General features: G+C 22.2%; 3 protein-coding genes across 8 annotated transcripts in view; 2 read left to right on the forward strand and 1 right to left on the reverse strand.

Annotated features, from left to right (window-relative positions):
• Positions 1 to 1,774, reverse strand: part of LOC107071050 (very long chain fatty acid elongase 7) — a 36,998-nt gene extending 35,224 nt beyond the window's left edge. Inside the window, exons 1-2 of one of the 5 annotated variants that reach the window (XM_015329715.2) lie at positions 1,629 to 1,774; positions 423 to 753 (exon numbers count right to left, since the gene is read on the reverse strand). The gene's annotated coding sequence lies outside the window, so the exon portion shown is untranslated. Of the gene's footprint in view, positions 1 to 422 lie in introns of all 5 variants that reach the window. The other 4 variants (XM_015329716.2, XM_089174431.1, XM_015329717.2 and 1 more) reach the window with 4 other exon arrangements.
• Positions 1,775 to 10,850: 9,076 nt separating this feature from the next.
• Positions 10,851 to 17,349, forward strand: LOC107071034 (secretin receptor). Its single transcript, XM_015329689.2, has 10 exons — positions 10,851 to 11,016; positions 11,094 to 11,164; positions 12,568 to 12,974; positions 13,603 to 13,697; positions 13,818 to 13,983; positions 14,078 to 14,234; positions 15,093 to 15,223; positions 16,502 to 16,593; positions 16,816 to 16,954; positions 17,051 to 17,349. The coding sequence occupies exons 1-10, from the start codon at positions 10,985 to 10,987 to the stop codon at positions 17,270 to 17,272; spliced, it is 1,512 nt and encodes a 503-aa protein (XP_015185175.2). The 5' UTR covers positions 10,851 to 10,984; the 3' UTR covers positions 17,273 to 17,349.
• Positions 17,350 to 21,269: 3,920 nt separating this feature from the next.
• On the forward strand, positions 21,270 to 27,823 carry LOC107071039 (helix-loop-helix protein 1). Of its 2 annotated transcripts, none has more exons than XM_089174345.1 (4): positions 21,270 to 21,514; positions 24,214 to 24,294; positions 24,449 to 24,618; positions 25,832 to 27,823. In XM_089174345.1, the coding sequence occupies exons 3-4, from the start codon at positions 24,464 to 24,466 to the stop codon at positions 25,983 to 25,985; spliced, it is 309 nt and encodes a 102-aa protein (XP_089030471.1). In that variant the 5' UTR covers positions 21,270 to 21,514; positions 24,214 to 24,294; positions 24,449 to 24,463; the 3' UTR covers positions 25,986 to 27,823. The 2 variants fall into 2 exon arrangements, with proteins under 2 accessions (XP_089030471.1, XP_015185179.1); XM_015329693.2 differs by having other exon boundaries at positions 24,454 to 24,618.
• The last annotated feature ends 77 nt before the right edge of the window (positions 27,824 to 27,900 follow it).

Consider the following 27,900-nt stretch of genomic DNA (forward strand, 5'->3'; position numbering starts at 1 on the left):
TATCAAGTAATGGTAAAATGATATAAATCAATTAAAAAAAGATGGAACAATTTATTAGTTAAATTTATATTTAAAAAAAAAAAACAAAAAAAAAAAATAAGGAATGAAATAGAATTGAAATGAATTCTTGTTGGTAATAAACTAGGATACACCGTTGTTCAGCGTGTTTCTCGTGCACGTCGAGAATCGATCGCATATCCTAACCTCAAAAGGCGCGCGCTACCAGGCGGGTTAGCAAACCTAGCTAGCTGACTGGTTGGTTAGCTGATTGGTAGATAGTAGGTAGGCACGCCTCAAGTTTTGCAAGCTCTCGTCAAATACATTTTTTTTTGTCGATCAAACAATATTGAAAATAATAATAATAATAATAATAATAATAATAATAATAATAATAATAATAATAATAGAAATAATAAACTAACCTGATTTGATCAGTCTGTCTATTAACTTCCGTTTTTTCTTCCTTTCTTATTAATCTTCTGTCTCACGTGTCCTCCTTCTATTTATCTTTTTTCTTACTGCGATAATTATTATCACAGTTTGAACAAAAGATATTTCTAATATTTTCTATTGGTTGTGTGACACGGTGCACCTTCTTCTTCTTCTTCTTCTTCTTCTTAATCCTTGTCCTATCCTCTTCCACTCCCTTTCAATCTCGATCTCTTCTCGCACGCGCGGATTTACCTTTCCTGTCACCTGGCCGAACACATAAAGTCCACCCGGAGTTTCCCTATTTTGTCGTCTGACAATTCTCTACGATCGATTCGAATCAAATCACACAACTTTATTTATATTTCTCTCTTTTGATCTATCTTCCTCCTTCTCCTCCTCCTCCTCCTCTTCATCCGCCTATATATTTTTCTCTAATGTGTTGCGCGCGCGCGCTCTTCCCTATATATTATAACTATATATTCCCCCTCTCTCTTTCTCTCTCTCTCTCACCCTATCTTGTTCCCCCTCTCCACCCTATTCTCTTTCTCACTCTCTCTCTTTCTCTTCTGTCGTTTTTCTCGTTTTCTTTTTTTTTTTTTCGTTATATCGTACATCCAAACCTTTCAACGATTATCATTAAACTGAGGAAGTACACGACCGTGAAACGTTTTTTTGTGAATTTCTTCTCGTTCGTTCTCACTCTCTCTCTCTCTTTCCCTCTCTCTCTCTCTTTTCAACCTCCTCCACTCTTCCTTCCGCTCTTCTTCCCTTCTTCTTTATCCTTCTTCACTTCACTCCCACCACACTGGTGCAGCGTAAGAAGGGGAGGGGGAAGAACGAGGGAACAATGAAGGAGTGAATAAGAGAAACAAGGAATACATATACTCGTTGACACGCGAGCGCGCGCGCTCACACACACACACAACTCACTCACTTTCACGTAAGCTGCTGCTACTATTAACTAACTTAACAGAGAGACAAACACTAGACAACAGAGAGACAGACAGAAAAAGAGAGAGAAGGAAATAAGGAGCAGGGAGGAAGGGGAGGACGTCAGTTCCTCATTCGCTAGTTCGTTCCTTCGTTTATTCGATGTTTTTTGAACCCACAAACACATTGATTACAAATTTTACATTACTGTCTTCAATCCCACAATAAAAGTGAATTTATTTTCTAACCTAATCGTTTCAACCTACCGCTCCTAACCTCTTTTTCCTTTCTCGTCCACCCCCTGCCCCCTGCCCCTGCTGGTAAAAGGGCTTACACGCGACACAACCAATCTAACGTTACGTCTAACGGCACGCGTTACGACTGGCCAAATTCGACAAGTACGATTGCAGCGCCCCCCCTGTAATATGTATATATATATATATGTATGCATAACTTTCTTTCTTTCTCTAACCAATTGAAAGTATTGGGTTCATAGGGAACGCGAGTGCCATCTTGCGGTTGTACTTTTTATTCCTATGGTATCGCCAATCATTTTTTTTATACACCTTCCTCCTTTCGCTTCTCTCATGAAGTTTGTAATTTTTATATTTGAATTAAACAATTTATGATTGTTATTAATTTTAAATATTTAAAGAGGTAGGAATTTTCTTTTTTTTTATTGGTATTATATATTAATTTATTAATTTATGTTAATTTATAAACATTATTATCTTGACGTCAATCATTTGAATTTGTTTCGTTTGTTATAACGAAAGAAAAAACATTAATATTATTATTAGTATTATTAGTATTATTAGTATTATTATTATATCGTCCGGGAATTGTAGCTACGACCATTTGAATGATAAAAAATAATGGTCGACTATTTAAAAAAAAAATGACAGAGTAATTACTTCGCAAAATTTTCCGACTACGAAAATAAATGTCAAACGAAAGGTATTAAATAAAGAAAAAAAGAAAAAAAATGTGTCAAAGTGTATTTTATTCTTCATTTATATTTAGATTTTCCTTAATGAATGCTAATTCATGATTTAGATTTTATGTCATTTTGCAATTATTCAAATAGTTCGCGACAATGTCTTCGATATATATCGAACTTATAATTCGATTATGAAAGCAATGTTACAGAAAGGATTAAACGATCATTCGGAATCATCTTTTTTACGGTGTTTTTTTGAGAAAAAAAAAATATGATGTAAAACCAACCTATTACACATTTTCAATGATAGTGAAAGGAAAAAAAGGTAAAGTGGAAATACCAAAAGGAAATACGAAATGATCGGCCATCTTTCTTTTGAAGAATGTGACGCAAGTTTATGGAGAATAAATTCAGTTTTATTCAATCCCGGATCCCCAGTCATCGGGGAAAGTGATTTTGGTTCATCTCAAAAAACTAGCTGTCAACATATTTGAGTTCTTATATCACGTGTAACGCCCATAAATACCTTACGTTTGGAAATTTCTTTCCAATTATGGACAAAACATTTCTTCATACAATTTTGTATAATATTCTACATAAATATTTTGTACATTTGAATAACCAATCGGAGAGCAAAGAATGATATTCTTAATATTTTTTTTTATTTTTCACAAATTAAAGGTTAAACATTATTTCAAAAAAGTAAAACGTATAATTAATATTTAGGTTTATTATACTTAAATATTATTTATACGTTGAAAAGATAACGTGTTATCTTTTTCATACAGTTTTTAAATTATCACAAATATTATTTGTTTTTGCGTCTGAATTTTTTTTTCTTTTTTTGTTTTTTTTTTTTGTTTAAATTCTGTTAACAATTTTCTGTTAACAGAATTATATTTTTATCTATTATATTATTTATCGTAATAATTGTTTTGTAAAACATTTTTTTAACGATAAATTTCGTCAGGGTTGAATATTACATCGCAAAGATTTTTTTTTTGTTTTTTTTTTTTTTTTCAAAGAAACCGTACGAAAGTACATATTCATCGTGGTGATAACCAAAGGTGAAAGCTTCAAGGTAAATAATATTTTTAGGTTTTAAAGAACGTACTTACTTCAATGATTAAAAAAAAACCTTTATTTTTATTTTTATTTTTTATTTAATTTTTTGAAGAAGAAACAAAGGAAACAAAAAAGAAAGCAATTTATCTTGCGCGTAAGGAACTTATTTAAAATTGCAAAAAAAAAAAGAAAAAAAAACTATAATTGTGCTCATAATTATAAAAGTGATCTAAGTCCGTGTATCTCTTGTTTCGAGATATTTAAAGATTTCTATTTGAACATTATATGAATTCTATGTAATATTTGAAAAAAAAAACAAACAAATATTACTTAACGTTTTATTTTTGACAATATCCTGAAAATTACATTGAATTTATTTAGTTTAAGTCCGACGATACATGTAAAATAAAAAAAAATAAAATGGAATTTTTTTTTGTTTTTTCTTTTCATAAATAGTTACTTTACCATCTTAAAAATATGCGTGTAAATTTTTACAATGAAATTCGCATTATTTATCGATAAAAAATTCATTTGAGTGCTCCGCCACAACTCGGCGCTAAACTTTGAACGCGTTTTTCTCGAAACGACTTTTTTTCAAACTGTGCTGAAAGATAACTCAAAAAGGGTTTCAACCAATTCTTATGAAATTTAGCACACATTTTCTTTATAGTATTAGCTTCTAATTGAACTTTAAGAATGTCACAAAGATTTGCAAATATTGTCATTTTTGATCCAAAAACCGTTAAAAAAAAAGGGTCAAAAATCAGACTTTTTTGTCTGAGTCGTGCCAATTGACGATTTTTTGACTTTTTAGTTTTTCCTTTGTTCAACTAAAAGATACATGTTTTTATGAACACGCTCTGACCCTTTTTTTTTTTAATTTTAAATTGCTGTAATTAAAGCTAAAAGTCACCATGATTGATGCGTTACGCCGCGAGGACCTCAGGAGACTAGTTACTACGGCGGCCATTTTGAAAAAAGAAATAAAAACAAATCAGATTTTTATATTTTAAAATGTAATGAATAAACATGCTGAGTTTCAAAACGATTCATTTATTCCTTCCTTCCATTTTAAATAAGCTTTTGAAAAACGATCAAAATTTGGGCGTTTACAAATATCGCCGATTTTAAAATAATGTGATGCTTAATAACTAATAAACTAATTTTTTTTAATTTTGACTTAAGCAACTTTCATAATTATGGGCACAATTAATTTCAAATATGTCTGATTAACATTGAAACCTGTTGAATAATTAAGATCGAATGAATAAATGTTTATTAATGGTATATAATGCAATTTAATGAGTTCAAGATTGAAATTATTATCATCAATGTATCTTTGTATTATTTTTAATATATATATTAATTTATTTCTAAACAAATTATAGTTTATCAATAAATAATAAGAGAAACTATTCATCCATGTGAATTTTTAAATGTTAATTTAAATTAACTATTATATTAAACATTAAATGTGTATTTTCTTCTTATTTTCAATTCATTAGTTCTACGAAAACACTTTGATATTTTTATTTAAATATTAAACGATCTAAAACTGTGCATTGCATAGTTCGTACGATAAAAAAACAAATGTTAGAAAGAGATTAGAAATATTGTGTTACTTTTTTATTGTTTTATTTCAAGGTCAACGTTAGTAATTTCAATATGCACTCAGGGAATTTATAAATGAATGCATACATGCGAATCAACGTGAATAAAATTAATAAAAGTAATTAATATTCTGATGTACGATACATAACATTTCACGGAAATGAAATAAACAATCCATTTAAGGTGACACAATTAGTATAAAAAAAGTTGATAAGATTTGAACACTTTTACAAAAAAGTCAATGTTTATTAAACCTTAAACTTTGCTCTTGATACCTGTTACACGTGTTAATTTACATAATTAAATGGTTTATACGATTATTTTATTTACCAATATGGGGGAATCCGATTTATTTGTTAGATTTATTAGAAGGAAAAAATATTTTGTGAAAAACTTATTACGTATTACGTATTAGAGAATTTAAAATAAAAATAATTGAAAAATTAATTAATAGGAGGAGAAGAAAATAATAAAAAAAAAAAAAATAAATAAAAAAATAATTTAAGAATTAATATTAATAATTTAGAAATTAATTGATAGGAGGAGAAAATAAAAAAAATATAAAAATAATTGAAAAATTAATTAATAAAAGGAAAATAAAAATATAAATATAGTTGAAGAATTGATTTAATAATTTAAAAATCAATTAATAGGAGGAGAAAATAAAAAAAATATAAAAGTAATTTAGGCATTAATATTAATAATTTAGAAATTAATTAACAGGAGGAAAAAATAGAAAAAAATATAAAAGTAATTGAAGAATTAATTAATAGAAGGAAAAAAATATAAAAATAATTTAGGAATTAATATTAATAATTTAGAAATTAATTAACAGGAGGAGAAAATAGAAAAAAATATAAAAGTAATTGAAGAATTAATTAATAGAAGGAAAAAAAATATAAAAATAATTTAGGAATTGATTAATAATTTTAAAAATCAATTAATAGGAGCAGAAAATAAAAAAATAATAAAAATAATTTAAGAATTAATTCATAATATAAAAATTAATTAACAGAAGGAGAAATTAAAAAAAAAAATATTAAAAATAATTTAAAAATATAATTAACAGGAGCAGAAAATTAAAAAAAAAAATAAAAAAATAATTTAAAAAATCAATTAATAGGAGCAGAAAATAAAAAAAAATAAAATAAAAATAATTAAAAAAATCAATTAATATGAGCAGAAAATAAAAAAATAATGAAAATAATTTAAGAATTAATTAATAATTTAAAAATGAATTAACAGAAGGAGAAATTTAAACAAAAAAATAATAAAAATAATTTAAAAATTTATTAATAGGAGCAGAAAATTAAAAAAAAAAGAAGTAATAAAAATAATTAGAAAAATTGACTAATATAGAATATAATAATAAAATAAAATTAATTAGGAAATTTTTTTTACGTTTTAATATAATTTGAAATAAAAAAAAAAAAACTTTTCTACGAATAACGCAAATTCTTGAATAAAAAAAAAAAAAAAAAGAAACAAAAAAAAAAAAATCAAAAGTCTTTTGACGATTTAAAATACGAATAATAAAGTTGAAGTTACTTTAAAAACATTTGTGTTTGATCAATGTATGTATGTATTAATAATCATAAAAGACCGCATCCGGTCTAACAACATTCTTGAAAATTCTTACGTCAATCGGTTAGTTGGGTACCAAAGGTCAAAACACGGAAATTATTTCGTGTATATCTTTTGATGATTTTATTCATTAGTAATAATGGTCTATGGAATAATAGTTATTCTTATATTGTTAATGTTAATTCAAGGTCTCTCTCTCTCTCCCTCTCTCTCTTTCTATCTCTCTAACTCTTCCTCTTTTTTTAATTTGTGCATGTGTGTGTGTGTGTGTGTGTGTGTATGTGTTTTTTTTCTTCTTTATTATTCAATACTAGAACGAAGGCCAAGTTTGAGGAAATATACTTGATTGTTAAATTGTCTTTTAATAAGATTCAGTCAAAGTGTAAAAAAAAAAAAAAAAAAAAAAAATTATAAATTATCCAATTTTTTTTTTTTTTTTTTTTTTTTTATTCAAAGTATTGTCGCATTTATTTCAATCATTTTAATAAGTTGGAAATATTTGCCTTTTTTTTTCTTTTTCTTTTTATATTTATGAATATTTTTCAAAGCATATTTTTGGGAGGGAAAATGTATTAAGTGAAATAATTAATACGATGTGTTGATATTAAAATTGGTAATTATTTGTTCCTTCAAGAATTATGGCTTTTATTTCAATCGTTTTAGGTTAGGAATATGTTCTTTTTTATTTTTATATTACAAAATATTTTTCTAAACATATTTTGGAGGGAAAATGTATTAAATGAAATAATTAATACGATGTGTTGATATTAAAATTGGTAATTATTTGTTCCTTCAAGAATTATGGCTTTTATTTCAATCGTTTTAGGTTAGGAATATGTTCTTTTTTATTTTTATATTGCAAAACATTTTTCAAAACAGATTTTTTAGGAATGTAATTATGTGAAAGAATCAATACGATGCAATTATTTTCAATTAAAATTTGCAATTATTTTTGTCCTTAAATAATTATGGCTTTTATTGCAATCGTTTTAGGTTAGAGATATTTCCTATTTTTATTTTTATATTACAAAATATTTTTCACAAAACATATTTTTTAGGAATGTAATTAAGTGAAACAATCAATACGATGCAATTATTTTCAATTTTTAAAATTGAAAATAATATTTAATATTTTTCAATATTTTGAAGGGAAAATATTTTTCAAAGGATATTTTGGAGGGAAAATGTATTACGTAAAACAATTAATACGACGAGTTTTAATATTCAAATTTTCAATTAAATTTTTTCTTCAAGAATTATATGGTTTTTATTTCAATCGTTTTAGGTTAGAAATATTTCCTTTTTTTAATTTTATATTATAAAACATTTTTCAAAGCATATTATTTGGAATTAAATTATGTGAAAGAATCAATACGATGCAATTATTTTCAATTAAAATTTGCAATTATTTTTGTCCTTAAATAATTATGGCTTTTATTGCAATCGTTTTAGGTTAGAGATATTTCCTATTTTTATTTTTATATTACAAAATATTTTTCACAAAACATATTTTTTAGGAATGTAATTAAGTGAAACAATCAATACGATGCAATTATTTTCAATTAAAATTTGCAATTATTTTTGTCCTTAAATAATGATGGCTTTTATTTCAATCGTTTTAGGTTAGAAATATTTTCTTTTTTTATTTTGATATTACAAAATATTTTTCAAAACATATTTTTTAGGAATGTAATTATGTGAAACAATCAATACGATGCAATTATTTTAATTTAAAATTTGCAATTATTTTTTTCTTTAAAGAAGTAATATAAATGAATATTAAATTAGTCAAATTAACTGCTATATATTTTAATTATAATTATAATTTGCAATTACAAATATTGTAATTAAAATATGCAATTATTTTTTGTTCTTTAAAGAAGTAATAAATGAATATTAAATTAGTCAAATTAAATACCATATATTTTAATAATAAATTATTAAACTTTTAACATTTAACATTATCCCTAAAATTATAACATTTAACAGTAAACAATGTAAAATAAATCTTACATTAGTCTTATCAACACGTAGAAAAAAAAAAGAAAAATAGGAATTAAAAGAAAAATAACAAAACTTACAAAAAAAAAAAAAAAAAAAAAACATTCGACTCAAGATGGCCGACGACGTCGTACATTGAAAATGCAAAACGAATGAATTACTCGCTTATCTTACGTCACAAAAATTCTACGTTTTAATAATTATCATAAACATAAATTGGTCATCGTTTAGGTCAAAATTGAACTCTATTTTCTTCTTCTTCTTCTTCTTTTGACTAGTTTCGCATGATTAAATAATTCATTGAAAATCATCTTCTTTTTCTTCTTCTTCTTCTTCCACTTCATGACGATTGGTTATGACCAAAAGAATAATGTTTCCTTTTTTTTCTACTTCTTTTTTATCTTATGCAAACATTTCAAGTTGAAAAATACAAAAACACAAAAAGGAAAAAAGAAAAAAGTAGAAGAAAAAGAAGAAGAAGAAGAAGAAGAAAAAAAGAAACATCTTGCATTAAAACTGAACGAAAACGCGCCTATTTTGTTGCAGGTGTATATTCGTGTTCATATGCACGTTGTACCCATGCACGTTTCCTCCTCCTCCCCTCCCCCGTCCCCCTAGCCACCCCCCACCCAGCCCCCTGCCTTATACATTAACACATAGGATAGACATATAAGTACGACCTTCTTTCTGACGTGTGCCTCGTGCCACTTTCACTAGAGATACTTTCACCATTGAAAATTAGCACCGTCTCTTTGTATCTCAGAAATACGACACATTCTGTCTTTCTTTTTTTTTTTAAAATAGATGATTTACTATCAATCATTGATATTCTAATAGAATTGATTTATTTGAATAATTATTTGTGTGTGTTTATATTCATCATTTAAAATTATTCGTTAAATGAATAAAATAATTTATATAATAATTTATAATATAATGAAATAATATGGTCACAGGATATTTTTATGACTCATCAGGTGAGACACAAAAGCTGTTCAAATTTTCAGCATGAAGTTTTGTTGAAATTTTTGACACTCGTAGTAGTTAATAAATAAATATATTGAATGTTTGAATTAGGCTTATATGTTGTTTCATTATCAGCTGTTTGCGAAAACAAATGGGATTGAAATTTTACATAAATGTTTTTATTTCGTTAGTTGATTAGTGCAGTAGTTTAGATTAATGGCGATGTGTGTGTGTGTTTGTGTCTCACAAGTCAACGATAATTATATGTCTTCTAATATTAACATAGAATTAAGTTTGTTTATTATTATTATTTTGTTTTATTTTCTAATTCTGTATTTTTCGTTATTATAAAAGTAAGTTTAATAAATTATATTTTTTCTAATTTATTTTGTAATCAAATATTTTACATTAATTATGTAGAGGGGGCCTTCGGGGTAAACACCCTAAAGGGGTATACCTGGAAAATAAACTTCTTCTTCTATTTTACATAAATTTTGTAAGGAATAAAATTAAAAAAAAAAAAAAAAAAAAAAACGTGTCTAATTTTATTGTGTGTGCGCTAATGTTATAAACTTTTTAAAGAAATAAACATTATTACGACAATAATAGAATTAAATTATCAATAATTTTATCGGTCGGTAACATGAAGTATCAGCTAGTACCGCTAGATGGCGGCAAATATTTTACCAGTCGGTAACAATGAAGTACTAACAAGTACCGCTAGATTGTCACACATATTTTACCAGCCCGGTAATAATGAAGTATTAATTAGTACCACTAGATGGCATAACAAATTTTACCAGTCGGTAAATTAAAGTAATAGTTATTACTGCTAGATGGCGACACATTACCGGACGCTAATTAAATACACATTTCTCAATAGATTTTTGTTAAATGATTAAAAATGGATGCAACGTGTAAATAATTTTTTGTTATATGATAAAAATAAATGTATCTCGATATTATTATATTTGTTTCTTCCTTTTGAACAAGATTATTATTTTTATCTTTAAACATAGTATTATTTAGAGTATTTTTTTTTTCAATAAAGAAGACACATTAATTTAAACAAATAGATGTTGATACAGAGGTTTGATCGATCATAGGAAAATTGTGATTGATTTTAAGTAGCTTTTGTAAATAGACATTGTGTACATATTTTTCGATTGATATAATATTACATGTTTGTTATACAAAGTAATATCAATCGTGATCAAAATGATGTAGAAAGAAAATTGAATTGAAAGTGATTTTTAAAAGTGATTACTATGATCAAATATAAACATAAACAGAGGTAGAGATTAAATGTTATTTTTATTGATTTCACTTAAAGAATATGAAAATTGTTCATCGAAGTGGTTCTTTCAAACACTCGAAATCCGTGCAGTGAGATAGTTCGATTTGCATCATTCTTCAATCTTTACGAGTATCAATTAAAAAATAAATAAAACAGACATGGATATACCAAAGATTCATCAAATAAACGCGTACGTATAATAATTTATTTTAAAACACTGAAAAATATATTAAATTTATGTTAAATTATTTTGTTGATTTGATTTAGAATGGCAAAAGAAACGTTGGAAAGATTTTTGACCGAACAAAAGGACATTTGTGAAAGATTCTTTCAAAATGGTGATTATATATGTAAAAGAAATTATATTTAGTTAAATATAGAAATTACTATTGTTATTTATATGTATAATTACGTATATACATATAATAAATATAGATAATAAATATAATAATTATAAATATTAGGTGTACAACATTTGTTTTCACTATTTTCCTACAGATGGCTTATAAAAAATGGCGGATTTTTACGCCATATTTATACGCCGCCATGTTTTTTAAAAGCCATCTATAGAAAAATAATGGAAACAAAGTTGTACACTTAAAATATATAATTATATTATAATATATATTAAATTATATATTAATACAATTAAAGAAATTTATTATATATAAATAAAAATAATTATATATATATAGGGGTGCCCCGCCACACGTTGCTGTGGCTCACAATCAGTCCGATACATACGTCTATTAAGTCCCCGAATAAGGGACCCAGTAGGAGGGACGCGCCAAAGAATTTTGGGGGACAGAAACTTATGTAGTCACGTGATTGCGCGCGAATGAATCAAACATTTTAAATAGTATAAAAGTTGTATATAGTAATAGTGAATAGTTGTAGGGGGTAGAGTGGTGAATTGGTTTGAAAAAATTATGAAATAATGAGTTGCATCAAATACAGAGAAAAAAGTGAACCATATTTAATGATAATTAAAAAATTTATAATTAAAATAGAATAGGTTACACACTAAAAATTATTATAAATTCAAAAAGAAAAATTCAATTAAGTTTGATTTGACAAAAGGCATTACAGTATTTTGAAATTTCAAAAACACCTTGTAAGAATTAATACAATTTTGATAAATACAATTATCTACTATATATATATTATATTTACAATTATTTTAATCATTCGTGCAATTTGTTTTTAATTTCCAATATTAATAAATCAGCTAGGATTCCTGGGTATTAAATCTTCATAACTAACCACAGCCGTTATTTATACATACTAAAGAAAAAAACATGGCTGCTCGTTGCATCGGAAGCTGTTCCCCAAAATTTTCAGCCAACAGCAACCCCAGCAATATGTATGGCGCGTCCCTCCTACAGGGTCTCTACAACGAATTACCTTATACCGCTATCTGTTAGAATCTTATCGAACTAACAGAGATAATCATGACTCTTTGTTAATAAACAAATAATTTGATTATAAATTGAGATATAAGCTATTGTATCTTTCAAGTTGGATGAAACTGCACACAGTGTGCAAAATTTTATTAAAATCGGCTCAGTATTTTAGGAGTCCATTGTGGACAAACAACGTGACACGTAATTTATATATATATAATTATACAAAAAAATTATATTAATTAAAAAAATAAATATATTTAAAGATACAACTATTAAAACTGACCATTAATAAATATAAAAAATATTAAAAAATAATTATTAATTATTAAACATAGGTAGTAGTCAAAACGAAGAAGAAATGGTGATGAAAATTGGTACAGAAATTTCCCAATGTCCATCAACCTTTGACGAATTATTATGTTGGCCACGTAAAATAGCTTCCAAAAGTACAACCCTACTTCCATGTCCACCCAGATTAATTTTTGGAACGACTTACGATTTATTTTCATCGTTTACACAACCAATTAAAGAATCTACAGAAAAGTTTAGCAATGAATCGAATATCTTGAAAAAATTCAATGGTTCATCGTTGGCAAGTAAATTTTGTTTGGCAGATGGTCAAAGATATAAAAATGATCAAAGTATTGCTTGGAGTAATTATACTTTGTGCATAAGTACGAATAATTTGGGTACTGCGTATCTTTGGAAATATGAAAAATTGGAAAACAGTTCTTTACTGGGTGTAAGTTTTTCCTTTTTTTTTTTTTATTATTAGTTTCAATTTATTATAAATTTATATATTGGTAAATTGATCCCTAATTTTTATAATTATTTATATGTGTATTTGTTTTTTAATTATTATTAATTTTTTACAAATTTATAAATTGCTAATATGATTGTTAATTTTTTATAATTATTTGTATATACTTTTTATTATTTTTATAATTATTTTAAATTTATTACAAATTTATATAATTGTAATTTTATTTATTTTTTATAATTATTTGTATATATTTTTTATTATTTTTATCATTATTTTAAATTTATTATATATTTATATATTGGTAATATTATTTATTTTTTATAATTATTTGTATGTATTTTTTATTATTTTTATATTTAATTTATTTTAAATATATTTATTGTAATATTGTTAATTTTTTTATAATTATTTACATAGTGTATTTTTTTTTTTAATTATTATTGATTTATTACAAATTTATATGTTGGTAATATGATTGTAAATTTTTTATAATTATTTGTATATTCTTTTTCATTTTTTTTTTTATTATTTTCAATTTCTTATAAATTTATTTATTACTAATATGATTATATAATTTTTCATATTTATTATTTTTTTTATTTAATAGAAATGGTTACCAATAATCAAAACCGTGTCACAAATTGGATATGCATCGTCATTTACAACATTGTTAATTGCTATGACAATTTTCACTATACTCAGGTACGTAAAAGATTTACTTTTTTTTTTTTTAAATAAATATTAAAATAATATATATATACGAATAAATGAATACATCATAAAAATATTTTATTAATTAAATTTTTCATTGACAAATATTAGAAGGCTTAGAAATCCAAGAAACAGATTACACATGCATTTATTTACATCTTTCATCATGAGAGCATTTATGGCACTTTTTAAGGAATGGGTTTTCGTTGATGGTATAGGATTGGCATGGGATGTTATATTGGTTGATGGTGATCGTGTTTTTATCAAAGAACGAAACGTGCGTATGATTAAACCGATTTACATGAAAATATTCATACTTTTATAAATAATTCCATTGATTTGTGTTTTGTGTTTTTTCTTTTCAAATGTAGACATGGGCATGTAAAATTATAACAAGTATTTGGCAATATTTTATAGTTGCCAATTATGCATGGATACTGATGGAAGGATTATATCTTTACAATTTAATATTTATGGCACTTTGTATCGATAATACTGCGATTACTTCTTACATTATTTTAGGATGGGGTAAATTTTGTATTTTCATTTATTTATTAAAAAAAAAAAAAAAAAAAATTTTTAATAAATAATATTACTATTGACAGTAATATTTGTTATGTTACAAATTTATGTTATGTATTATTTATTATTTATTTATGAAACTGCAGCCAATTATGTGTTCATAATATTATTATTTTATTATTATTTTTTTTTTTGTATATTATATATAATTATATATATTTTAATAATATTTTATGTAATATTATTTATTTATTAATTTATAATTTTATTTATTATTAAATATAATAATAAATGTAATATAATAATTTATTATTATATTTAACCTTTGCTTACCACACCCGGGTCTTTAGGACCCGGGCGAGAAAATTTGTTATAAATAAGAAACTATTGCGTAGATTTACTTCAACATTTTTTTGAGACTTCTTTAATATTTACTTAAAAAGACTATATAGGTTTTATAGCTATAAATTAAATTTAAATATGTTTAAAAAATTGTCAAAGTTGAACAATTGAGAAAAATGACTCAAGTTGCAAAAAAGGTCGTCTGGGTCCTTTTGGACCAAGTGTGGTAAACAAAGGTTAATTATTATATATTAAATTTAATTATTATATTTAATTACTTCATTAATTTATTACAAAATAATTAAATAACAAAAACACATTTTATATATAATATATAATTAAATTTCTCTATACAATATTTTCATAAATTAATAAATATATATTATATTAATTTATATATAACATATAATATTACATAAAATAATTAAAAAATATATATATAAAATATCTAAATATAATAAATTATTATATATAATATTATTTTTCTTATATGTTTATAATATTATTATTTTAATTATATAGGATTACCAGGATTGGTAGTAATACCATGGATAATAATTCGTGCAACTGTTGAGGATACACTTTGCTGGACCACTCACCATAATCCTTCATTTTTTCTAATCGTCAGGATACCCATAGTGATATCAATCTTAGTATGTTATTATTAATTAATAATTAATTATATATATTTAGTATAATATTATCTTTTTTGTTAAAGTTGCATTTTGGTTTAGTATTTTTAGGTAGTTTAGTTTTTAGATGTAATTTAATATAGATAGATACATAGATTAGATTAATATATTTTTATTAATTAATAATTAATTAATAAATAATTAATTAATAATACATATATTTATTATATATATTTAGTATAGCATTATATTAATTTTCTTAGTTGCATTTTTGTTTAGTATGTTTGAGGTAGTTTAGTTTCTAATTATAGTTTAATATATTTTTATTAATAAACAATTAATTAATAAATAATTAATTAATAATATATATATATTTATTATATATTTTTATTATATATATTTAGTATAGCATTTATATTAATTTTCTTAGTTGCAATTTGGTTTAGTATGTTTCAGGTAGTTTAGTTTCTAATTATAGTTTAATATATTTTTATTAATAAATAATTAATTAATAATATATATATATATATATATATTTATTATATATATTTATTATATATTTTTATTATATATATTTAGTATAGCATTTATATTAATTTTCTTAGTTGCATTTTTGTTTAGTATGTTTGAGGTAGTTTAGTTTCTAATTATAGTTTAATATATTTTTATTAATAAATAATTAATTAATAAATAATTAATTAATAATATATATATATTTATTATATATTTTTATTATATATATTTAGTATAGCATTTATATTAATTTTATTAGTTGCAATTTGGTTTAGTATGTTTGAGGTAGTTTAGTTTCTAATTATAGTTTAATATATTTTTATTAATAAATAATTAATTAATAATATATATATATATATATTTATTATATATATTTATTATATATTTTTATTATATATATTTAGTATAGCATTTATATTAATTTTCTTAGTTGCATTTTTGTTTAGTATGTTTGAGGTAGTTTAGTTTCTAATTGTAGTTTAATATATTTTTATTAATAAATAATTAATTAATAATATATATATTTATTAATTTTATTTATTATATATTTTTATTATATATATTTAGTGTAGCATTATATTAATTTTCTTAGTTGCATTTTGGTTTAGTATGTTTGAGGTTGTTTAGTTTTTAGTTGCAGTTTAGTATGTTTTTATTAATTAATAATTAATTAATATAATATATATATATATATATATATATATATATATATATATATATATATATATATTTATTGTATATTTTTATTCTATATATTTAGTATAATATTATATTAATTGTTTGTAGTTCAATTTTTTACTATTCTTAAACATCGTTCGAGTACTTTTTGTAAAACTGAAAACGTCGGTTCACATGCAACACAAAAAAATGCAGTACAGGTGAGTTAACAAATCATTTAATAATTATATTATATATATATCAATTATTATTGTTGTTAATTTTTCATTGAATGTTTAATCTTTTTATTGAATGTTTAATCTTTTCATTAAATGTTTAATCTTTTCATTGAATGTTTAATCTTTACATTGAATGTTTTATCTTTTCAATTAATGTTTAATCTTTTCATAAAATATGTTATTTAAAATTATTATTTATTACAGAAGATGGGCCAAATCAACGTTAATTTTGGTACCCTTATTTGGCGCACATTATACATTATTTTTGGGACTTTCTTATCACAAGGATAATCATATTGAATTGATTTGGTTATTTTGTGATCAACTATTCGCATCTTTTCAGGTATTATATTATTTATATCATCACAAAATCTGATTCTAATGTGATTTGATTTGAATTTGTTATTTTGTTATTTTGTTATTTTTTATTTTATTTTAGGGAGCATTCGTAGCTTTGTTGTATTGTTTATTAAACGGTGAAGTAAGAGCAGAAATTTTACGTGCATGGAAAGCAAGACGTTCGAAAAAGGATTCATTAACACCTATTAATCGTGATTTTTTTCAAATTTCTGATAATCGTAATAAATTATTATTACGTCGACATGATTGCAATGATTTACATTTTTCCGACAGTACAACTAAACATTTATCAACTGTTTGAAATTATTAATAAATTATATTAATATAATATAATTTAATCGTTCATTTTTTCCATATTTAAATACAATTTATTATATGATACAAACAATTACAATTAGTAATAATAATAATAATAAATATTTATCAAGTGTCTGAAATTATTAATATTATATTAATATAATATATTTGTTCTCATTTTGCTTATTTCAATAAAATTATTATATCATACAATTACAATTAGTAATAATAATAATAATAATTCAAATATTATACATATTATAATACAACAATATTTTGCACGTAACTTTACTTTGTAAGATAATAATAATAATTATTATTATTATATATTATATAATTAATTTATTATATACTATACAATAATAGTATATATTAATTATATTTTATACTATTATTTATTATTAATAAATAATATTATTATTGTTGTTGTTGTCGTTGTGTCGTTGTTTAAAATGTATCGATAATATAAAGTTTATAAAATTGTATACTCATATAATATATAATAATAATTAATACCTATATGGGCCGCCTTTTTTGAAAGTGGCTCATCTTCATTTATGTTCCAACTTTCAATATTCCATTTATGTTATCAACTGTCTGAAATTATTAATATTATATTAATATAATATAATAGTTTATTTTTTCCATAATTAAATACAGTGAACTACAGTTAAATACAGTAGTTTATTATATGATACAATTACAATTAGTAATAATAATAATAATAATAATAAATATTTATCAAGTGTCTGAAATTATTAATATTATATTAATATAATATATTTGTTCTCATTTTGCATATTTCAATAAAATTAATATATCATACAATTACAATTAGTAATAATAATAATAATAATAATAGTAATTCAAATATTATACGTATTATAATATAACAATATTTTGCACGTAACTTTACTTTGTAAAATAATAATCATAATAATAATTATTATTATATATTATATAATTAATTTATTATATACTATACAATAGCAGTATATATTAATTATATTTTATACTATTATTTATTATTAATAAATAATATTATTATTGTTGTCGTTGTGTCGTTGTTTAACAAGTATCATTAATATAAAGTTTATAAAATTGTATACCGATATAATTATATAATAATAACATATAATAATAATTAATATCTATATAATACTATAAATAATATAAATTATATAACTGCACACACATAATTATATAATAATAATTTATAATAATAATTAATACCTATATAATAAAATAAATAATATAAATTATATATACCTGCACACACATAATTATATAATAATAATTAATACCTACATAATAAAATAAATAATATAAATTATATATACCTGCACACACATAATTATATAAAAATAATTTATAATAATAATTAATACCTATACAATAAAATAAATAATATAAATTATATACCTGCACACACATAATTATATAATAATAATTAATATCTATATAGAAATATTGTCAATATTAAAACAATTTATAATAATTATTATTATTACTGTATAATATTAAAAATCATTTATAAATCAAGATTTTAGAAAACCTTATAAATAAATAAAACGAACAATTTGTTATTTAAAAAAAAAATGATTGAAATAAAAGTGTTATTATATAAATGTGATTTGTAGGTATATATATATATAAATGAATAAAAAAGGAAGGGGTTGAAGAATAGAGGAAGGGGTTGTTTGTAGACGCAAAGTAACGAGGTGTGAACTATCTCATGACACGAAAATAACATGAAAAGGCTATGATGATTTTGGCACGTGTCATTTGTACGATTTTTCTTATAGAAAAAAAGGGTGTGACTACTGACTTGTGTATACACACATGATGTACATACACGTGTTTTTATTATTTTGATTGATTTTCATGACGACTACGACACGTGACTTGACCATCCTCACTAATTTTCAATTTGTATTATTGACAAAACCGCAATACACACATTCAACACGAATATGCAAATTGTTTTTGTATAAAATATACATTTGTCTTGTTTCTATTATATATATATATATATATATATATATAGTGAGAGTTGTTTTGAAAATAGTTTACATTGATTAATTTTAATAAATAGGAAAGGATATAAAAAAAAAAATCAAATGATAAAATCTGATTGATTATAAATTAATAATAATATTCTTGAAATTTTGAATTACATTTTTTTTGGAAATAAATTTTCATATGATTATTCAAAAAGAAGAAATATCAGAAGGGAGAGAAATGTTTCTACGCAACGAGTATGGATTTCTCGTAAGGATCAGGTGTCCAAACCTAGGCGCACATCTGCGTCCAATAGTAATCATACTTTGAGGTCTTTCTCGTAAAACGACAACCATTTCTTCTAACAATTGTTCAATCAAATAAATTTCTTTCTTGTTCACATATTTTAAAAATAGTACAACAAGTAGTACAGTACAAATAATAATAATTATTTAAATAACAATAGTACAAATATACACAACACGATAAATATTTAAAAAATGAAAAAATAAAACAGAATATTAAATAAACAAAACAAAAAAAATTGAAATGAAATGAAAGTCAAGTGAATTGAATTAAAAATTTATAAAAAAAAGAAAATATACTATATTGTACTATTGTTTGAAGAACAAAATTTATATTGTACGTGTGTGTGTGATTAGTTTTATTAAATAGTTCATAAAAGGTAATATATTTAAATTATAATAAATATAATATAGTTATTAAATTAATATAATACTATTTAATTATTATATTAAATATTTTAAAGGTAATTTTTGGTATTTTGGTATAAAAACATTCGAAAGTTTTTTTAACCAGAAAAAAAGGGAATATAAATTAATATTGTATTAAATAATTAAAAAATAATATTTAAATTAATATAATATTATTAAATTAATATTATACTAAATAGTTAAGAGGTAATATTTAAATTAATATAATATTATTATATAAAAATAATATATAATAATACTATTAAATTAATATTATACTAAATAGGTAAAAGGTAATATTTAAATTAATAGTATAGTATTAAATTAATATTATACTAAATAGTTAAAAGGTAATATTAAAGTTAATATAATATTATTATATAAATTAATATAATACTATTAATTTAATATAATATATAATAATACTATTAAATTAATATATTATTATACTAAATAGTTAAAACGTAATATTAAAGTTAATATAATATTATTATATAAATTAATATAATACTATTAATTTAATATAATATATAATAATACTATTAAATTAATATTATACTAAATAATTAAAAGGTAACATTTAAATTAATATAATATTATTAAATTAATATTATACTTAATAGGTTAAAGGTAACATTTAAATTAATATAATAATATTAAATTAATATAATACTAAATAGGTAAAAGATAATATTTAAATTAACATAATATTATTATATTAATATAATATACAATAATACTATTAAAATTATATAATACTCAATAATTAAAAGGTAATATTTTAAATGTAATTTTTGATATTTTCGTATAAAAATCTACAAAAGTTTTTTAATCAAAAAATAATGTTATATAAATTAATATAATACTAAATAGTTAAAAGGTAATTTTTGGAATTTTTCTATAAAAACTTAAAGAAACTTTTGAACCAATAAAAACCAGATATTATTAACAATTAAATGATATTGTTTTATGGGTGAAAACAAAACAGAAATAATAATAATAATAATAATAATAATAATAATAATAATTGTTAACGTTATATATATATACATATATAAAAGGTATAATGGCGTATTGTAAGGAAAAAGTAGGCGTTTACGTTTAATAAATCGTTGAATTCTCATTGGAAACCATTTGGGATGCTGCGTTATCTCGACGAATAGGAGATCGGGAAGGAGGGTGAAATCGTAGGCGTGGTTTGATAAAGGAAATAGGGGTAGTGGGAGTACTGTTAGGGGTTGAAGAGATAGATAGAGATAACAGATAGTATTCGATGTGAACATTTTCGACTACTCATCGTTGAGATTCTGCTGGTCCAGTTTAATTTCTCTTCTACTATTTTCTAAAACAATCTTTATCATTTATCGTTTATTTTTAACAAAATTGTGTCAATTGTGTATATCAGTGTATTACATATTATTATTATTATTAATTATAACACAGTGATTTGTTTTTATTAAAAATTTACAGTGAAAGTGTCCTATCAAATTTGTTCGTCAAATTTCATTTGGTTTGTGTTCAAATACACACAGGTGATTGATTTTTCATAATATGTGTGATTATTATTCATTCATTTATTTATTTATTTATTTATTATTTTATTTGTCATGTTAGAAAAATATGTTATTTAATAAATTAGAAAGAATTGTTCTCATTTAATTTAATTTTATTTTTAATTGCAAAATATTTGTTCAACTCGTTCAGTTTTACTATGAAACGAATTAGAAACTTTAATTTTCGATAATATATGTGCGATTATTATGAATTCATTTATTAATTAATCATTTTATTTACTTTATTTGACATTATTATAACATTTGATATTATTAATTAATTATTTTAATAATTTTATTTGACACATTACAAAGATATGTTATTTACAAGTTACAATGAACTTTTATATTTAATATTATGTGTGTGATAATCGTTAATTTATTTATTAATTAATTATTTTATTTGACATATTCTAAGCATATGTTATTAAACAAATTACAAAGAATTGTTCATTTAATTAAATTTTATTTTTAGTTGCCAAATATTTATTTAACTCATTTATTTCATTTTTATTATTAAATGTATTATGAAATTTTATTTTCGATAATACGTGTGTGTGTGATCATTATTTATTTATTTATTTATTTATTTATTTATTTTATTAAATTTTATTTGACATATTACAAAGAGTTGTTCATTTAACTAAATTTAAATATTATTTGCAAAATACTTATTCAATTCGTTTACTCTATTTTATAATGAAATGTATTTTGTTATACAATAATTACACTTTACGTGATAATTTGCAAATAAAAATTGATTTGACACACTATCATTTAAATGTTAAACTAATGTAACATGAAATAAACAAAAAGGCAGAGAAAATGGAATGCTATGTTAAATCAGTATCGTAATACGTGAATAATTGAACAAAAATGGGTACAGTTGAACATAGAAATTGGCTGTTTACTGGAAAGAATCGGAGGGTTGTTTTTATTGGTGAATAGTTAACGAAATACTATCCGAACCTATATCTTTCGTTTTTTTTCTCAACCCTCCAAGTTAAAAGAGAAAGACATAAAATAAAATCAACGTAGGACATTACGAATGAACCTTACGTGTAAACCTTTTTGAATTATACAGTTTAGAATTTTGTTGAAATATTCAACGAATTCAACACGATCGAATCAGGTTAACTGTTAGGTTTTGTTTGTTTGTTTTTTTGTTTTTTTTTGAGAAAAGAATCCTTACGTTTGAACACAATTTAAGACACCCTAGAGATTTGTTTCTTTTTTTTTTTTTTTTACCCTTCTATGGCATTTGCCACAGATTTTATTCACCCCATGAGAAATTTGGTCTACAAATATTTGACGAACTCTTTTACCTCGAGGTCATTTTCCGATCATTTCTCTCATATTTTTGTTTGATTTTTCTTTTTTCTTTTATCGTTTAATATAATTCATTAGATTAATTCATTTTTTTATTTATTTATTTGTAATATTGTTTAATGTATATTATAAATATTTAATAGTGGAATTATTTAAATAATGAATTATAAAGTATCAGAACAATTATTGTTATGATGTAATGATGAAAATAATTAATGTTATAAGTGATTAATGATTATTTATTATTATTAGGATATATTTATCAGTTTGATTATATAAATAATATCTTATATTATTATAAAGTGTCACAAAAATGAATAGTATTGAAAATTTAAATAATTATTAACACAAAATTATGATCGATATTTTGGTTAAAATAAAGTTTGAAGAATTAAGTTTGAAGAAATAAATTTAGAACAAAAAGGAAATGAATAATAATTTAATGGATGTAAACTTATGAAAATATAATATTTCATAGTATTATAAAGTGTGTCAAATATTAATAGTAATATTGAAAATTTAAATAATTATTAACACAAAATTATGATCGATATTTTGGTTAAAATAAAGTTTGAAGAATTAAGTTTGAAGAAATAAATTTAGAACAAAAAGGAAATGAATAATAATTTAATGGATGTAAACTTATGAAAATATAATATTTCATAGTATTATAAAGTGTGTCAAATATTAATAGTAATATTGAAAATTTAAATAATTATTAACACAAAATTATGATCGATATTTTGGTTAAAATAAAGTTTGAAGAATTAAGTTTGAAGAAACAAATTTAGAACAAAAAAAATGAATAAAAATGAATAACAATTTAGAATGACAGTTATTTTAGTTACTATCTTGTAAAGAATAAAGTTAAAAAATAAACAAAACAAAAATTAATAATAATTAAATCCACGTAAAATTATGGAATTATATTTTATATTATAAAGTGTCTCAAAAATAAATAATATTGAAAATTTAAACAATTATTATTTCAAAATTATGATGGATAGTTTTGTTGAAAATAAAGTTTGAAGAAATAAATTTAGAACAACAACAAAAATTGAATAATAATTTAATGAATGTAAAATTATGAAAATATAATATTTCATAGTATTATAAAGTGTCTCAAATATTAATAGTAATATTAAAAATTGAAACAATTATTAACACAAAACTATGACAGTTATTTTAGTTAAAATTAAAGTTTGAAGAAATAAATTTAGAACAAAAAAAAATGAATAAAAATGAATAACAATTTAGAATGACAGTTATTTTAGTTACTATCTTGAAAAGAATAAAGTTAACAAATAAACAAAACAAAAATTATTAATAATAATTTTATAAATGTTCAGATACAATTGTTCGATGATGGAAAGAGGTGCATTGTTACCAATCACGGATTGTTGCAAGCAAAATATTCAAGTGCACCGAAGGTAAGAGACATCTTACTACCTTTTTGATTAAAAAAAAGAAAAAAAAGAAAAAGAAATAAACAAAACCAAGAACAATAAACAAACAAATAAACAAACAAATAAACAAACAAAATAAAAAAGGTAATAAAGATATTGAAAAAACTTTCGATCGGAGGACAGAGAAAATTCTATGGCGAATGGTGGACACGGTGTCGTTGTCAATGGTGTGGGCGGTGGTGGTGGTGGTGGTGGTGGTGGTGGTCCAGGTTCGGGAACCCTTTCAAGGGAAGAAAGGCGCCGGCGTCGAAGGGCTACGCAGAAATATCGAACGGCACACGCTACAAGGTATAAAATATAACTAAAACCCTTCTATTGTCTTTCTATTTTATCGATTTTTCTAATATTTATGTATATATATATATATTATGTATATATATATATTATGTATATATATTATATATATATATTTATGTATGTATATAAATGTTATCGTTATTAAGTGTAGATATCAGTTATTTTATAGATTAACTGAATAATGTGCAAATTAACTAAGGTTTTAAATTTTTATTTTATAAATTATGTAAATGTTAACCTAATGTGAATGCATATAAATGTATATTAAAGTGTATAATAAAATTCCTTTTATATAGTTTTTATGTAATTATAAAAAATAATATAAACTTATATATAAAAATATATAAAATATATAATATATATAAGATATTAAAAAATAGTATAATATACATATAATTATATATTATATATAATACATTGAAGTATAATAATATAAAGTGTAAATAATATATAACAAAGTATCAAAAATTGTTAGACTATAATATACTATAATATACTATACTATACTATTATATTATACTACAATATATATTATAATATATTGTATATTTAATAAGTATAATATAAAATTATAAATATATATATATATAATAAAGTATCAAAAATTGGTATACTATAATATAGTATACTATACTAATATATACTATATTATATATATAATATTAATTATATTACTAAATTATTATATGCATATATTATATTACTTATATTACTAAAGTGTATAATATATATATAATTATATACGATATATAATATATTAAAGTGTAATATAAATAATGTAATAAAGTATCAAAAATTGTTATACTATAATATACTATACTATATTATAATATACTATAATATATATTATAATATATTATATATTTATAAAAAGTACAATATCAAAATATAAAGAATATAATGAAATATTAAAAATTGTTATACTATAACATACTATATTAATATACTATAATATATATATATATATATATATATATATATATATATATATATATATATATATATATATATATATATATATATATAATATATTATATATTTAATAACTATAATATAAAAGTATAGATAATATAATAAAATATAAGAAAATGTTTCATTTTTTCAATTATCTTAGATAATTTGCACTATTATTATTAACTACTTATTAAATAATTTCAATTAAAAAATAATAAATAAATAATTGTGAAATATATAATTATCGCAGAGAAAGGGTCAGAGTTGAAGCATTCAATTTGGCATTCGCCGAATTACGGAAATTATTGCCAACATTACCACCAGACAAGAAACTTTCCAAAATAGAAATTCTACGACTTGCCATCTGTTACATCGCATATCTCAATCATGTTCTCGAAGCGTAAAAAAATAATTACACAATTATCTATAAGATACTTAAACACTTGACATGCTCGGGTATACTTTGACGTCAACGTAACGAATGCAACGGTTCGTGCGTTTTGCATGAATTGCGCGAAAGTTTGATCAAAATTTTCTTCTATCTTATTGTTTACATCTTTGTCGAATTATATACTACATATTCATTGAAAAATGTATAATTCATCATATACATTAGCTAAGTACTTTGTCCACTTCACTGTGTTGCAATTATACGTTACTCCCTATCAAAACCATTTATTTATTATATACGTATTTTTACGTGATCCGCGTTCCAGTGACAAATTGTGAAGAACGTCAAAATACGTTGCCCGCATTTCAACTGTTAAAACTCACTTTCAATCAGTTCAATTAAACTTATTACTTAAACTTACGTGTTTGTGAACTTCATTACAATTTATTTAAATACTTTTTTTTTCTTCATCAGTTTTTCAATTAATTCATTAACATAAATTGTTTCAAGAAAAATTAAGATAAAAAAATTCAAGAAAAAAAATCAGTTTCTTAATAAAATTGAATTATAACATATATATATAAATGATACAGTTATGTAATAATATTATTTGTATGTAATGATGAAATACAATCGTTCATAGTTATTTCAACTATAAGAAGGATTAGTATTCGACCAGAATCGGACACTTTGTCGGGTTTTGTAAATCCCACGGGATCATCTTCTCCCTTTTTAGCTCACTCTCACATCTCTCTCTCTCTCTTTCTCTCTCTCTCTCTCTTTCTCTCTCTCTCTCTCTCTTTCATTCTTACACTAATGTCGAGTAACACTGTCCCTTTTTAAACGAACTACTCTACGAGATCTTTTTTTTTTTCCCTACATCTGTTCTCTAACCTAAGTGAAAAGAAAATAGGATTATCGTTGGAAGGCAACTTCACGCATCGTCGAAAATCCACTTCGTTTTCGATTTCCTAATACTTTCTATCATTCTTTATCTTTTTATCTTTCTCTTTGCCCCTTTCCACCAATCATAGAACGTAAGGTAATCGATTGTCATTAATTTTGTTTTTTAATTTACATTTATAGAAGTATGTGAAGTATGTGACAACTATTAAATATTTTAAGTGTATGAACATTTTAAATGTATTATTTAATTAATTGATTTGTTTGTTAATTCGTTTATTTGTTAATTAATTTATAAATTTTTTTAGGCTAAAGATTAAATGGTAATATATATATATATATATATTGTATATTAATTTTATTGTATTATATTATATTATATTTTAATCTTAATATATATAAATTACGTGTCACGTTGTTTGTCCGCAATGGACTCCTAAACTACTGAACCAATTTTAATCAAATTTTGCACACTGTGTGCAGTTTCATCCAACTTGAAAGATAGAATAGTTTATATCTTAATTTATAATTGCGATATTATTTTATTGCGAATTATTTGTTTATTAAGAAAGAGTCATGATTATCTCTGTTAGTTCGATAAGATTCTAACAGATGACGGTATAAGGTAATTCCTTGACTTAAAGACGTGTATATCGGACTGATTGTGAGCCACAGCAACACGTGGCGGGGCACCCTTATATTATATTATAATATTAAATATATTAATATATTATAATTTAATAATTATTTAATTTCATAAAATATAATATAATAATAATTATAATTTTATATATAATTTTAATATATTTATTATATAATATTATACATATTTAATTATTATTATATTACATATATTAAAATAATAATTATAATTTTATATATAGTATTAAGATATTTATTATATTATATTATAATATTAAATTTATTAATTATTATTATAATAATATATAATATCTATTATCCCTACAGTTAATTGATTAAAAAATTAATTAATAAGATATAGTCTTTCCTTTTATTTTATTTTT

Source organism: Polistes dominula, unplaced genomic scaffold (genome assembly GCF_049000335.1).
Source record: "Polistes dominula isolate Pdom_NZ unplaced genomic scaffold, Pdom_raw_medaka contig_83, whole genome shotgun sequence".
NCBI lineage: Eukaryota > Metazoa > Arthropoda > Insecta > Hymenoptera > Vespidae > Polistes > Polistes dominula.

Excerpts from the sequence above, each read along its gene's own strand:
- LOC107071039 (XM_015329693.2), top strand. The coding sequence starts at position 24,227 with ATGATGGAAAGAGGTGCATTGTTACCAATCACGGATTGTTGCAAGCAA. Across the intron at positions 24,295-24,453 it reads AATATTCAAGTGCACCGAAG|AGAAAATTCTATGGCGAATG; the intron begins GTAAGAGACATC and ends ATCGGAGGACAG. Across the intron at positions 24,619-25,831 it reads CGAACGGCACACGCTACAAG|AGAAAGGGTCAGAGTTGAAG; the intron begins GTATAAAATATA and ends TAATTATCGCAG.
- LOC107071034 (XM_015329689.2), top strand. The coding sequence starts at position 10,985 with ATGGATATACCAAAGATTCATCAAATAAACGC. Across the intron at positions 15,224-16,501 it reads CCATAGTGATATCAATCTTA|TTCAATTTTTTACTATTCTT; the intron begins GTATGTTATTAT and ends AATTGTTTGTAG. Across the intron at positions 16,955-17,050 it reads AACTATTCGCATCTTTTCAG|GGAGCATTCGTAGCTTTGTT; the intron begins GTATTATATTAT and ends ATTTTATTTTAG.